The sequence below is a fragment of the Entelurus aequoreus genome, linkage group LG07 (assembly GCF_033978785.1).
Source record: "Entelurus aequoreus isolate RoL-2023_Sb linkage group LG07, RoL_Eaeq_v1.1, whole genome shotgun sequence".
NCBI classification, from domain to species: domain Eukaryota; kingdom Metazoa; phylum Chordata; class Actinopteri; order Syngnathiformes; family Syngnathidae; genus Entelurus; species Entelurus aequoreus.
Window position 1 is genome coordinate 46,913,774 of NC_084737.1, and position 16,296 is coordinate 46,930,069.

Consider the following 16,296-nt stretch of genomic DNA (forward strand, 5'->3'; position numbering starts at 1 on the left):
CGCGAAGCGAGCCAGTGTTTCTTCCATCAACGTTTTGGCGCCAAAGCTCGACGGTGTGTCCCTCCATGCTCCTTCACGGCCCCGGGAAACTCCAACGCCAGCGTTCAGTAGCAGCTGTGGGCGCCGGCGAAGCAAGTGAGCTGCTCTTCATCGCTGACTCGTCGTCAAGGAGACGTTTCCTGGTGGACTCCGGTTCGCAAGTCAGCCTGTTACCGGCCACGGACGCAGACAGGGCGACAGGTGGCTGCGGGCCGCTGCTGAATGTCGCCAACGGCTCGTCGATCGACACTTTCGGCTCCAGGTTGGTGACTGTGTGCTTTCATGGACGCAAATTCCAGTGGGACTTTATCATCGCCGCCATCACGGTTCCCATTATTGGCGCGGATTTTCTGTGTGCTAATGGACTGCTTGTTGATGTTGCTAACCGCCGATTGATTGATGCTGTGTCTTTTTCAACTTTCACATGTAAGGCGGGGGGACTTGGACCGTTAACACACGCTAATTATTTGGTATCTGGTGACGTTTTTCAGCGTTTTCTGGCGGATTTTCCGTCATTAATCACTCCCGCTTTTTCCACCGCGGACACTAAACACGGTGTCGAACATTTCATTCCCACGATGGGCCCGCCAGTTTTTGCGCGCGCGCGCCGTCTTGACGCGGCTAAATCGACCATTGCTAAAGAGGAGTTTGCTACTATGGAGCGTTTAGGCATCGTTAGGCGTTCTAATAGCCCGTGGGCCTCGCCCTTGCACATGGTGCCCAAGTCAGACGGTTCCTGGCGGCCTTGTGGGGATTTTCGCCGCTTTAACAACATCACAACGCACGACCGCTACACTATTACGCACATCCAGAACTTTTCGGCGCGCCTGGCTGGCGCTGCCATTTTCTCGAAGGTAGACTTAGTTCGTGGTTATCACCAGGTGCCGGTGCGTGCCGAGGACGTGCCCAAGACCGCAGTAATAACCCCGTTTGGGCTTTTTGAGTTCCTGCGTATGCCTTTTGGCCTGAAGGGGGCAGCACAAACCTTTCAGAGATTAATGGACTCAGTTTTGCGCGGCCTCAATTTTGTGTTTGTTTATCTGGACGACATTTTGGTGGCGAGTCCTTCAGCCGAGGAGCACCAGTCACACCTAACACAGGTGTTCACACGTCTTGACGAGCACGGCCTGATCGTCAATCCTTCTAAATGTCAGTTTGGGCTGTCAGAGATTGATTTTTTAGGTCACCGTATTTCGTCGCTGGGTGCGATCCCTTTGCCTTCAAAAGTGCAAGTGGTGGCAGATTTTCCTCGTCCCTCCACTGTCAAAGCTCTGCAGGAATTTTTGGGCATGATTAATTTTTATAATCGGTTCCTTCCTCGCGCTGCCCACCTCCTGCAGACTCTTTATGGTGCCCTACGGAACAAAAAGGCAAGCGATTCCCTCGAATGGTCTCCTCAGCGAGTCCAAGCTTTTCATAGGGCTAAATCCGCGCTCGCAGAGGCTGCTCTCCTCGCCCACCCTGTTTCCGCGGCGCCCGTGGCTTTGACAACGGACGCGTCTGATGTCGCCGTGGGCGCTGTAGTTGAGCAGCGGGTGGCGAATGTATGGCAGCCCCTTGCGTTCTTCAGTCGTAAACTGCGAGATAACGAGCGGAAGTACAGTGTATTTGACCGAGAGTTGTTGGCACTGTATCTTGCAACACGCCATTTTCGTTTTCTGTTGGAAGGTCGGTCCTTCACGGCTTTTGTTGACCACAAACCCCTGACGTTTGCCATGTCAAAGGTCACAGAGCCTTGGTCAGCCCGTCAGCAGCGTCACTTGTCGGCCATCTCTGAGTTCACTACGGACATTCAGCATGTGGCCGGTAAGGCCAACCCTGTGGCTGACTGTCTCTCACGCGTACTCGTGTGCCTGCCCCGTGCAGCTCGGTTTAGATTTTTCGGGAATGGCTGCTGACCAGCCCGACGACCCCGACATCCGCGCACTCAAAACTGACGGTACAGCGCTAGTGCTCGAGGAGGTGGTAGTTCAGGATGGCGGTCCCGCCCTCCTCTGCGATGTTTCCACTGGCCGCCCTCGGCCGGTTGTTCCGGTAGACTGGCGCCGCCGGGTTTTTGACGCAATACACTCCCTGTCGCACCCTGGCGTTCGGGCTTCCGTCAAGTTGGTTGGTGCCAAGTTTGTTTGGCCTGGCCTTAGGAAGGATGTTAGGCAGTGGGCAGCCGCATGCGTGGCATGTCAGCGCGCCAAGGTCCACCGGCACACAAAGGCGGCCCTCAAACCATTTCCGATTCCGGTCAGGCGGTTTGACCACGTGCATGTAGACTTAGTTGGCCCCCTCCCTCCGTCGCAGGGTTATACACATTTGCTAACGATGGTAGATCGTACCACCAGATGGCCGGAAGCGGTTCCTCTTTCCTCCACTGCCACGGTAGACGTTGCTCGCGCGTTTCTGTCAGCCGGGGTTGCGCGTTTTGGCACGCCGTCTGATATCACCTCGAACAGGGGATCCCAGTTTGTGTCAGAGCTTTGGTCAGCGTTGGCCCAGTCCTTGGGTGTGCAGGTGCACCGTACTACAGCCTACCATCCCCAAGCTAACGGCTTATGTGAACGTTTTCACCGGTCGCTTAAGGCGGCTTTGCGTGCGGCGCTCGTTGATAGCAATTGGATTGACCATTTACCTTGGGTTATGCTCGGGTTGCGCTCAGCCCCTAAAGAGGATCTTGCAGCGGCCCCCGCTGAATTGGTGTTCGGTCAGCCACTCCGCGTTCCGGGGGAATTTTTACCTGAGGGTTGTACCCCGCGACCGTTTCCCTTTTTGTCGAGGGGGTCCTTGGCTCCCGGCCCGATTCACCACTGTTTCCCTAAGTCGTTTGTGCCATCGGAGCTTAAATCTGCCCGTTTTGTCTTCGTACGTCACAACGCCCACCGTTCGCCCCTCCAACCGCCTTACGATGGCCCATTTAGGGTGCTGGAACGCGGTTCTAAAAACTTTGTGCTGGATATGGGCGGGCGCAGGGAATGCGTTTCTCTGGACAGACTTAAACCGGCGCATTGTGTTGCAGGTGAAGAAATACTGCCGGGCCAAGTCCCCCGCCGAGGTCGCCCCCCAAAATCTGTTCGGGTTGAATGTCTTTCGCCTGATGTTTGTTCTGCTCCACAAGGCACACCCGCTTCGCGGGATGGACATTGTAGCCGTTACGGCAGGCGAGTGAGGCCCCCTGACAGGTTTTCTTTTTCCCCATAACTTGCTGTCTGGGTGTTCGGGGGGGGCTGTGTGGCGGGCACTAGGACCATGCTCACACTCAGCAGAATGGGTGTGGTTTTATGTACGTTCTTGGGCACACTATAAATGTGCATATTGTGTTTTATTGTGCATTCTTATGTTGGCAGTCTTACAATAAAGACCTCAAAGAAACAACGCTGTGTTTCTTGCATTTGCCACAATATATATACATATATATATATATCTGTATATATATATACATATATGTATATATATGTATGTATATATATATATATATATATATATATATACACACACACACACATCTATATATATATATATATATATATATATATATATATATATATATATATATATATATATATATATATATATATATATATATATATATATATATATATATATATATATATATATATGGTTACTTTGCCTGAAATGGGCTTTCTGCCCCTGGTGAAATTATTTGAGCTCAATGCAGCCTTCCAGTCAAAAAGCTTGGACACCCCTGGTTTAGCCTATGGGTCTCAAACTCATTTACCTGGGGTAAAAGTCCAGGTGATGTTGGGCTACACAAAGTACTCCCTTCAGAATCAAATTTTAACCATAAGACTAAATTTCTTAACTACCTGTATTTCTACCAGCAGCTATACTTACAAAGCTATAATAGGACCTTAAAGGCCTACTGAAATGAATTGTTTTAATTCAAACGGGGATAGCAGATCCGTTCTATGTGTCATACTTGATCATTTCGCGATATTGCCACATTTTTGCTGAAAGGATTTAGTAGAGAACATCGACGATAAAGTTGCAACTTTTGGTCGCTGATAAAAAAAAGCCTTGCCTGTATAGGAAGTAGCGTGACGTCAACGGTTGAAAGGCTCCTCACATTTCCCCATTGTTTACACCAGAAGCTAGAGCGATTCGGACCGAGAAAGCGACGATTACCCCATTAATTTGAGCGAGGATGAAAGATTCGTGGATGAGGAACGTTAGAGTGAAAGACTAGAATGCAGTGCAAGACATATATTTTTTCGCTCTGACCGTAACTTAGGTACAAGGGCTCATTGGATTCCACACTCTCTCCTTTTTCTATTGTGGATCACGGATTTGTATTTTAAACCACCTCGGATACTATATCCTCTTGAAAATGAGAGTCGAGAACGCGAAATGGACATTCACAGTGACTTTTATCTCCACGACAATACATCGGCGAAACACTTTAGCTACGTAGCTAACGTGATAGCATCGTGCTTAACTGCATATAGAAACAGACGAAATAAACCCCTGACTGGAAGGATAGATAGAAAATCAACAATACTATTAAACCATGGACCTGTAACTACACGGTTAATGCTTTCCAGCTTGGCGAAGGTTAACAATGCTGTTGCTAACGACGCCATTGAAGCTAACTTAGCAACCGGACCTCACAGAGCTATGCTAAAAACAGCTATCCACCTACGCCAGCCAGCCCTCATCAACACCCGTGCTCACCTGCGTTCCAGCGATCGACGGTGCGACGAAGGACTTCACCCGATCATAGATGCGGTCGGCGGCCCGGAGACGGAGGAAGTTAAGGTGAGTTCGGCGGCTAGCGCGTCTGCTATCCAAGTCAAAGTCCTCCTGGTTGTGTTGCTGTAGTCCGCCGCTAATACACCGATCCCACCTACAACATTCTTCTTTGCAGTTTTCATTGTTCATTAAACAAATTGCAAAAGATTCACCAACACAGATGTCCAGAATACTGTGGAATTTTGAGATGAAAACAGAGTTTTTTGTATAGGATTCAATGTGTCCGCATACTTCCGTTTCAACGATTGACGTCACGCGCATACGTCATCATACGTAGACGTTTTCAACCGGAAGTTTAGCGGGAAATTTTAAATTGCACTTTATAAGTTAACCCGGCCGTATTAGCATGTGTTGCAATGTTAAGATTTCATCATTGATATATAAACTATCAGACTGCGTCGTCGGTAGTAGTGGGTTTCAGTAGGCCTTTAAGTTGTTATCAATGTAAAATTGAATGTAAAAATTGCATATTTTTAACATTGTTGAGTGGCCTGGGAGATGGTCAGAGACACTTCAGCTTGCTCAAAGGAAGTTGTTCTTTATGTTGCCCACTATGTTTGTTGTGCGGTCATTTTTGTGCGAGCATAGTTATTGTAGTTAGTCTCTAGTGGAAATTAAGATTAACAACACATTTTAAACTACTAGCCGCCCGGGGTGCACAGGTCGCAATTACACTAAACTATGAAGTAAAAGTGGCTGTTTGCAACATTAAGCGGCTGCCTCGAGGGCGCAAACTTTTAAATTTTTTTAAAGCATTAGGTCACATGTGTCAAACTCAAGGCCAGATGTAGCCCACAAAAGCCTGGAACTAGTGTTTGTCAATAAAGCGCTTACAATACGTATTTGTTCTTTTAAATTGGACGGAAAAATTTAATTTACTGCACACATTTTTGCATGACTTTTTTATTATTATACTGAACACAAATATAAACGCAACACTTGTTTTTGCTCCCATTTTTCATGAGTTGAACACAAAGATCTAAAACTTTTACTATATACACAAAAGACCTATACCTCTCAAATATTGTTCACAAATCTGTGTTAGTGAGCACTTCTTTGCCAAGATAATCCATTCCACCTCATAAGTGTGACATATCAAGATGCTGATTAAACAGCATGATTATTGCACAGGTGTGCCTTAGGTTGCCCACAATAAAAGGCCACTATGAAATGTGCAGTTTTGCTTTATTGGTGGTCTCGGGGGGTGTCACAAAAGTAGCCATTTGCCTCACACAGTGCAACCCATCTCCTTCGCATTGTGAAGTGAATTGTATTTATATAGCACTTTTCTCTAGTGACTCAAAGCGCTTTATATAGTGAAACCTATAACTTAAGTTACATTTTTAAACCAGTGTGGGTGGCACTGGGAGCAGGTGGGTAAAGTGTCTTGTCCAAAGACAATAGCTGTGACTAGGATGGCAGAAGCAAGGATCAAACCTAGAACCCTCAGGTTGCTGGCACGGCCGCTCTACCAAATGATCTACGCTGCATAAAGTTGATTTTGTTGTTGATTGTGGCCTGTGGAATGTTGGTCCACTTCTCTTTAATGTTGTTTAGGCCGAGCCACAGCATCCCAAACATGCTCAGCAGGTGACATTTTCGGTGAGTATGCTGGCCATGCAAGAACTGGGATGTTTTCAGCTTCCAGGAATTGCAACATGGGGCCGTGCTTTGTCATGCTGCGACATCAGGTGATGTCTCGGGTGAATGGCACAACAATGGGCATCAGGATCTCGTCACAGTATCTCTGTGCATTAAAAATGCCATCAATAAAATGCACGTGTGTTCGTTGTCCATAACATACGCCTGCCCATACAATAACCCCACCCCCACCATGGGCCACTCGATTCACAACGTTGACATCAGCAAACCGCTCTCTCACACATGCTGTCTGCCATCTGCCCTAAACAGTGAAAACTGAGATTCATCCGTGAAGAGAACACCTCAGCCGCCATCGAATGTGAGCATTTGCCCACTCAAGTCTGTTACGACGACGGACTGCAGTCAGGTCGAAGCCCCGATGAGCATGCAGCTGAGCTTCCATGAGACGGTTTCTTACAGTTTGTGCAGAAATTTGTTGGTTATGCTAACCAATTGTTGCAGCAGCTGTCCGGGTGGCTGGTCTCAGACGATCATGGCGGTGCAACTGCTGGATGTGGAGGTCCTAGGCTGGTGTGGTTACACGTGGTCTGTGGTTGTGAGGCCGGTCGGTTGTACTGCCAAATTCTCTGAAACGCCTTTGGAGACGGCTTATGGTAGAGAAATGAACATTCAATTCACAGGCAACAGCTCTGGTGGACATTCCTGCAGTCAACATGCCAACTGCACGCTCCCTTAAAACTTGCGATATCTGTGGCATTGTGCTGTGTGATAAAACTTCACATTTCAGAATGGCCTTTTATTGTAGGCAGCTTAAGGCACACCTGTGCAATATTCATGCTGTTTAATGACCATCTTGATATTCCACACCTGTGAGGTTGGATGGATTATCTCGGCATAGAAGTGCTCACTAATTCAGATTTAGGCATCATTGTAAACAATATTTGAGAGGAATATGTATTATGTCTATATAGTAAAAGTTTTAATTCAACTCGTGAAAAATGGGAGCAAAAACAAAAGTGTTGCATTTACATTTTTGTTCAGTGTATCTGATCATGCAGAAACATAACATATATTCCAAACATTTTTGGTTGAAATAGAAACAAATAATTAAATATCTGTTTGTCACAGTGACTTGTGATTTCAAAGGAAATTATCCATCAATTTGTTTGAAAAAAAAGAAATAAATGTGTAAGCAATTGTGTAATAACTTTAGGCAATTATACATGAAAACTATATATATATTATATATATATATATATATATATATATATATATATATATATATATATATATATATATATATATATATACACATTCACTGTTGTATTACAAGTGGCCCTTTTAGGACAGCCCTTACTGCGATGAGGCCCTAACTGAAAATAAGTTTGACACCCCTGCATTATATCTGCCCTCTAAACTACATCCCACTTTACACACACGCACACACATTAGTTAGGTTTGTTGTCAGCTAATGATAGCATTTTGGTAAAGTTTAGCTGCTAACAATGGCAATCATTGAATGTGTATTCTATCACAGAGGTCCCCAAATGTTTTGACTCGGGACCACAATGGGTCAAAAGAATTTGGCCGGAGGCGGAGCTTTCGGTGCCCCTCTTGTCCCCAAATTGTCCCCCGGTGTCTTCTTTTTTTTTTTACCCCTTTTTTTCCCTGCAAAACACTAAATATATGCAAATATTTAATACAGTCAAATACAAATAAAACAACAAGAGAAGTATCCCACACTTCTCTTTTGTAAAGTAAATCTGTACAAGGACATCTACATCGAGAATAGTATTTGCCTAAGCGGCTGGACAGGACAGATTTCTAAAAAAAAAAAAAGTAACATATATATATATATATATATATATATATATATATATATATATATATATATATATATATATATATATATATATATATATATATATATATATATATATGTTTTTTTACTTGGGACGTATGCGGGCCAGATAGTGGACGCTCGCGGGCCGTAGTTGGAGACCCCTGTTCTATCACAACAAAAACATGACTAGAAATTTATAGTTGCTTCTTTGGGACTGCTTTTGTTTATGTGCACGGATTCAGGATGTGTACGAGGCAACTGTAAGAGACAGCCTGAACGCCAACATTTTTTCACGAGCCGATGAGCAATTTTTATTTATATTATTAGTAATTGTGGAAAAACAGACATTTAGAAGAATATGTTATATTAAAGCACTAATGGTAACTAGCCGATGGTGTTCTTACAAGTTGTAAACAGCCACTTTAAGTAGAGGGCCACAAAACATGGGCCAGGGGACCACAAGTTTGGGACACCGGGTCTAGTCCAACCTCCGATTGAATAATTAACAATCATTATTAGGTATAGAACAACAGTTTTTTCCATAAAGTATTTATCGATGTTTCACTAAAAAAAATCCATTATATCGAGATGGTGGAAAACATTGTGGAAATCATTTGAATTGTCGTGAAAAGATAGACATACTCCCAGAACTCGATGACTGGAGAGCGCATGCCTTCAATCTCCATGCAGCTGTTGTTGAGGAGGAACCTGACTGAGGACACGTTCATGTCTTGAGCAGCAGATGCCATCTGAATTGCACTGCGGTTGTGGCAGGTGCGACGGAAGTCCTCTGTGCAATTGGGGGTGTTCCAGGGGTTGCCACAGGTGGCCCACGGCAGTGGGTTGGTAAAGGAGTGGAAGAGAAAGTAGAGGCCCCACACAAGAATCATGATGTAGTAGGTGTTGCAGAAAAACACAATCACCATTGATGCTAAGCCCAGACCTGGTAGAAAGAGCATACAGAGTCAACATTAAATAAGCTCGGCTTCTTCCTACTCCTTTTCGAACATGTTGAAAAGAAACTGGAAATTGTGATGTATCATATTGTATGCTTGCATGTTCGAAATAAACTCAAACTCAAACATGATCAACATAAGAGCAATAATGCTCACTTTTACTGCCAGATACTCTGCGGTACCTTTGAAAAGAGGTGCAATGTTCCAGGCAGAGACCCCTCCCTGCTTCATGAACTGTCCCAGAGCGATTTCCAGGAAAAATACTGGGATTCCCCCAATGAAAACTATCAGCAGGTAAGGGATAAGAAACACGCCTGCAACAAGAAACACAACAACTTGTTTACTGAACACATCCAATATGCAATAAAAAGCAGAGGGAGTACAAATAACTTATTGATAAACTAACTAAGTTATTATTGTAATAATGTATCTGCATCAGATATGGACACAACCCATATATTATGTTTTATCTTATCAGGTTTTTATTAGAGTAATAAAATATTTAGTTTATTATTGATTTGAACAATAGGTTATCTCAAGTCAACAGTGAAGTCGTTTTCCAAATTCTCTATTTTGATTTTTTCATTACTTTGAGTCAAGGAAAATTCCTCCTATTTGTCTATAAATCCCGAATAAATTAAGATGAGTTAAAATGAGAATGAATGAGATAAAAATGAGGTATAAATTATTTGCTGTTAGGGTTGTTGATTGGCAACACTAAATTGGCCCTAGTGTGTGAATGTGAGTGTGAATGTTGTCTGTCTATCTGTGTTGGCCCTCTGATGAGGTGGCGCCTTGTCCAGGGTGTACCCCGCCTTCGGCCTGATTGTAGCTGAGATAGGCTCCAGCGACCCCGAAGGGAATAAGCAGTAAAAAATGGATGGATGGGATGTGATGGTATTGTAGATACCGTCAGATTCCAAATCTTATCAATAATGCCGTGACGCAAACAAAAACTTGGTGAGTGTAGTTTTTTTCTGGTACTTTTGCTTTGGCCGGTCTGAAAATAAACCGCATCTCACAGTGTCCTCTGTGCAATGCGGATTCGCAATGTAGAGGCGTGGAGCGCCTCAAAGGCCAGAGAAAGAGGAAGCAGGAAGTGAAGTGTTTTTCACTTCGTAGTGCAGTAGATAGGAGGAAATGTTTATTTTCAAAGTCCTAATAACTGTTTTAGTTATGTTGCTAACAGACAAACAAACCCTGGCGAAAACATAACTTCACATTCATCTCCAGCGTTCCAAGCCAAAACAGACTCGGTTAAGGCGCACCTGCTACACACCGAAGCTACTTGATAAGCTACCATCAACCGGAAAAGATTAAGCCTGCGAAGCTAAACGCCAATTTAAATTTAGAAGTATGGGGGAATACTTATCACAACACAATTCATCCTCTGATCATATTACAGAAAAGAGCAGTGCGGATCATTCACAACATTGTGAATTATTTAGAACAAACTCATAATCTGTTTATGCAATCAAAGTTGCTCAAATTTGATGACCTTGTTAAATATAATACATTAATACTCTTATATAAAGCATTTAACAAATTATTGCCGCCTAATCTACAATGTTTTTTTATAAGACGAGTGCAGGCTCATAACTTGAGAGGCTTTGGATATTTCTTATTGCCGAGAGCTCAAACCACTCGTAAACGTTTTTGTGTGTCTGTATGCGGAGTAAAACTATGGAACAAACTGGACTTACAACACAAGCAATGCCAAACTATTAATCGATTTAAACTATTATACAAACATGGGGTCTGGTTCAAATATAGAGATGAGGGTCTTTAATTTGACCTGCTGTTGTAATCTGTCTCAAAGTGTTAACATGTGCTCAATGTATTCTTACCATTATTGCTATGTTGTCTATTACCATTATTGCTATGTTGTCTAATACCATTGTTGGTATATTCATTATTCCTACATTGTTGATACAAATTATTGTTACAGTGTAATAATTATTGTTACCTGTGGTAATGCCACTATGATACAACATCTGTATTATAATCTTTGAACAAAGTAAGAGTGAAACTCATGTGAATAATCACTGAATGGAGAACTGGGGGTGGGATTAAATAAATGATCTTCTTCCCACTCCCTTTCAGGCAAAACTGGACAATCATGCATTAAATACTATACATTACCTTTTGCACTATATTATTTTATATTATTATGTGTTGTCAACTTTGTAATTTTTTATGTCATTGCCTGAAATAAATAAAAAAATTTAAATTTAAATTTAAAATCAATTTGTGAGGAATTTACATTATTAAAAGTTAAAATGTGAGGTTTTTTTTTTTGAGAAACTGCATTTTCCAAACTGATAGAAGAAACATACACTATAGAGGACACTTTTCTCAGAAAGTAAAAGTTGAGAGGAACAGTGGATGCACTTATTTGCACTTGAAAATATTTGTAATGATAAATATGATTATGTTTGTTTTCAATTAAAGTAAGTGTGTTTATCCCAAACATTCCTGCCACTTCATTTTACACAATATGGCATTTTAAGTCTTTTTTTTTGGACACAGACCACAATAACACCATACTATAGCCTTAATACCGTGATAATATTGTACTGTGAGATTTTGATTTTGTTACATCCCTATTTTCTGTGATTAACTGCAATTTCAACAAACCAAGTAAAAATAGTCAAATTCTTTCATTATTTATTGTGTTCAATTTTTGCACAGGTCATTGATAGATAAGCACTTTGTCTGTTCCCAAATGGACAATTTAAGTGCTGTGTTCTGAAATGCGTGGAGAATAGGCCAAAGTGCGCAGTTGTTCATGAGTAATTAGTCCTGATAGAGAAAACTGGGACTTGGTTTTTTTTTTGTATGTTTGGCAACATTTGGCCTCGGGCTGCTGGTTTTCACACTCCCTATTGAAAGTTTCCTCTGATAAGAAGACACAGAATAACATGAGCAGGAGACATGAGGCGGTTCAAATACAAAATGTCGCTTGAACTCACTACGTGACGCCACTACAGAGCGAATGAGGTGGTCATGTGACTGCCTGTGACGCAGCGCACAGGCTGGCTCAGAGCAACGGAGGGAAAGATGGATAAATCACAGTGGAGAGAGGATAGAAAAAAACTAGGACAATGCTGGGCACAGGGGTGGCTTGGTAAAAGTCAAAAATTTACGCAGCTATGGCCGCCCAGTCAACTGGCACCGAAGCAAGGGCTATTGATTGACAATTTGCGCCTCATTCACTCCATCAGTCTTTATGTCATTCACTGGGAGCAGAGGGCTGTTGCCTTATAAGGCAACATTGGTGAGTGTGACTCAAACAGAGAAAGGGGCGGGAGAGTGAGAGACAGCGAGAAGAGCGCGAGAGATGAGATGGGAGGCGTGAATGGAATGAGTAGAGAAAAAGGCTTTTGCCTACATACCCGAACCTATTGGCTAAAGCTATGGGGAACTTTGCATCCTTAACAGGCTTAAGTAAATCCACTCTTAATCATAACTGGAATTGATACACCAGGACAAACAACTTAAATGGAAAAATAATTGAGCATGAATTTGCTCAAAATGTGTCTATTTGCGCACAACTATGACTCAGTTCTTATCGGTAACTGTTGTGTTGGGAGGTGTACTCTGGGCTTGTCAAGGACACAAAATCAAATTGTGTAGCGGATGCACTGACATGAAAAGGAAGAACGGGCACAGGGCAGGTTATTGTGTGACATGTCCATATGCCACCTTATCAGGCAGAGAGTGGGAGAGAGAACACCTTTGTAAAGCTGCAAGAGTGCAGGGCAGCAGCACAGGGGGTGGACTGTGTGAAGCAGGCCATTGTTATCTGATACCAGAAAGTGGGTATCATAGCTGTGGGTCACAAGACACATGCACACAAGAGAGAGGGGGGGCTGGACTAAGACACACACACACACACACGCACACACACACGCACGCACTAAATAAAACACATCATAAAAATATGAACATGTGGGTAAGGTGGATAAGAGCCGCCTTGGGCAAATGCTATAATCTGAGCATGTTACTATTGGATATGTTGGTATGGATGGAAATGGAAAAGACACAAGGAGAGGCATATGCCAGTGAAACTGCAGAACATTGTGTACATCTGTTTACTGGCTATAATAAAGTGAATTGAGGGGGTAGACTGCTGGGTAGGCTGGCATATCAGCTACGTGCTCATAGCCACGCAATAATTTATAGTTGTCATGAGGTAAAGCGAGACACAGCTGCCGATTTCTTTATCTTATATCGTAAAACAATAATAACTCCCGACTATGAGATGACAAATTACGCCCAGGCCTGAACTTTTCCACTCTCGGCAAGATACTAGACTTTCGCGCCAACAAACCACAGAGATCAGGAGACTACACATCTAAAATTAGTAGAATATAACGAGTCTAACATCAAGTGCCACTACTACTGTATGCCATCATAACACAAGGGAAGACCTTGGGGTGTGTGAGACCTTGGACTAAGAACTACAAACACAACTTGGCTTACTACTTGTGAATGCTTGTAAACATTTTATTGCCATTTGGAACCTAGTACAAAACCCAAAACCGGTGAAGTTGTCACGTTGCGTAATTCGTAAATAAAACCAGAATACGATTTGCAGATCCTTTTCAATTTATATTCAATTGAATAGACTGCATAAACAAGATATTTAATGTTCGAACTGAGAAACGTAATTTTTTTTGCAAATAATCATTAACTTAGAATTTAATGGCAGCAACACATTGCAAAAAAGTTGGCACAGGGGCATTTTTACTACTGTGTTACATGGCCTTTCCTTTTAACAACACTCAGTAAACGTTTGGGAACTGAGGAGACCAATTTTTGAAGCTTTTCAGGTGGAATTCTTTCAGAATCAGACTCAGACTCAGAAATGCTATAATAATCCCTGAGGGGAAATTAAGATCGTCAGCACAATCCCATTCCAGATCAGACAAACATTACAGGGAGACAGAACAGGATCGCTGATGTGTCTGCCAACTTTCGGCGCCTCTTACAAAAAAGGTGAGAAACAGGTCAACGCTGGGGGGGGGTTAGAAAAAATTCAGTGTAAGCCTGGGCCCCTGGAGAGGGGGTCCAGACTGAGGCCAAGGGAAAAAAACTCATAGCCATAGCACACATAAACGTGTGTAAGAGGGAAACATCAACGAACACAAAGGACATTAAAGACATTAAAAGAGCAGTGCTGATGCAACCAGCCACTTCTACACACAGCCACAAAAGTAAAACAACAACAAAAAAACAAAAACAAACACTGTGGTGGCCTCTGCGGTGTTCCACGTCATCGTCTGCTTGGGTGGGGGGAGCATGGCCAGAGACAGGAGCAGACCCAACAAAGCAACCAAGAGCAACCCTCGGCCGCCCACCAACTCTCGGCCAGTGTCCAGTCCGCATGGATGAGCGAGGATACATCCAAGGAGACCGATTGTCCGATACCTGCTCATTCAGCCAAGACACTGAAGCTTGTCTGTCCCGGCGCGCAGCACCATCTCCGCAGCCCTGTCTCTTCATCCGCATCTCCTCCAGTCTCTCCAAATGGACTCTGGTGTGGCAGAGACCCAGCAGCTGGTCTCCATGGCCAAAAGGCTCCCGGGAGGCAGATCCAGAAGTTCACAAAAAAGCACCGCAGAAGTCACGAAAGTGCCACTCCTTGTCACACAGTCCCAAAGGGTCCCGAACCAAAAGGCAAAAAACCCCACATGAAAACAAAAGGGAAACATCAGGAACACAAAAGGATGACACAAGAGCACAGAGCTCCTACCACCAGCAGCCACTACAGCAGCACCATCTTGGACAAAAAAAAAATCCCATTCTTGCTTGATGTACAGCTTAAGTTGTTCAACAGTCCGGGGTCTCCATTGTGGTATTTTAGGCTTCATAATGCACCACACATTTTCTATGGGAGACAGGTCTGGACTACAGGCAGGCCAGTCTAGTACCTGCACTCTTTTACTATGAAGCCACGCTGTTGTAACACATGGCTTTGCATTGTCTTGTTGAAATAAGCAGGGGCGTCCATGATAACGTTGCTTGGATGGCAACATATGTTGCTCCAAAACCTGTATGTACCTTTCAGCATTAATGGTGCCTTCACAGATGTCTAAGTTACCCATGCCTTCACAGATGCTGGCTTTTCAACTTTGCGCCTATAACAATCTGGATGGTTCTTTTCTTTTTTGGTCCTCGACGTCCACAGTTTCCAAAAAAACATTGAAATGTGGACTCGTCAGACCACAGAACACTTCTCCACTTTGCATCAGTCCATCTTAGATGAGCTCAGGCCCAGCGAAGCCGCCAGCGTCTCTGGGTGTTGTTGAAAAATGGTTTTCGCTTTGCATAGTAGAGTTTCAACTTGAACTTACAGATGTAGCAACAAACTGTAGTTACTGAAAGTGGTTTTCTGAAGTGTTCCTGAGCCCATGTGGTGATATCCTTTACACATGAATGTTGCTTTTTGATGCAGTACCGCCTGAGGGATCGAAGGTCCGTAATATCATTGCTTACATGCAGTGATTTCTCCAGATTCTCTGAACCTTTTGAAATCCCTAAATTCCTTGCAATTGCTCGTTGAGAAATGTCGTTCTTAAACTTTTCGACAATTTTCTCACGCATTTGTTCAAAGTGGTGACTCTCACCCCATCCTTGTTTGTGAATGGAAGCTGCATTTATACCCAATCATGGCACCGACCTGTTCCCAATTAGCCTGTTCACCTGTGGGATGTTCCAAATAAGTGTTTGATGAGCATTCCTCAAGTTTCTCAGTCTTTTTTACTACTTGTGCCAGCTTTTTTTAAACATGTTGCAGGCATCAAATTCCAAATGAGCTAATTGTTGCAAAAAATAAAGTTTTCCAGTTTGAACATTAAGTATCTTGTCTTTGCAGTCTATTCAATTGAATATAGGTTGAAAAGGATTTGCAAATCATTGTATTTTGTTTTTATTTATGATTTACACAACGTGCCAAAGTCACGGGTTTTGGGGTTTGTATATGGCAGGAAGATTCTAGACATTGACTAGTCCACACAACACTTTTATTGGTTCAAACTAGGGCTGTCAAAAATAACAAACTAACTCATGTGGTTAATCCCCCCAAAATATTGC

General features: G+C 43.2%; 1 protein-coding gene across 1 annotated transcript in view; it reads right to left on the reverse strand.

Moving 5' to 3' along the window:
* LOC133653930 (sodium- and chloride-dependent creatine transporter 1-like) overlaps positions 1–16,296 on the reverse strand; it is a 38,199-nt gene that overhangs the window by 16,045 nt on the left and 5,858 nt on the right. The window contains exons 3-4 of the mRNA XM_062053773.1: positions 9,381–9,512; positions 8,885–9,185 (exon numbers count right to left, since the gene is read on the reverse strand). Of these exons, the coding sequence (XP_061909757.1) occupies positions 8,885–9,185; positions 9,381–9,512 (433 nt within the window). The remainder of the gene's footprint in view (positions 1–8,884; positions 9,186–9,380; positions 9,513–16,296) is intronic.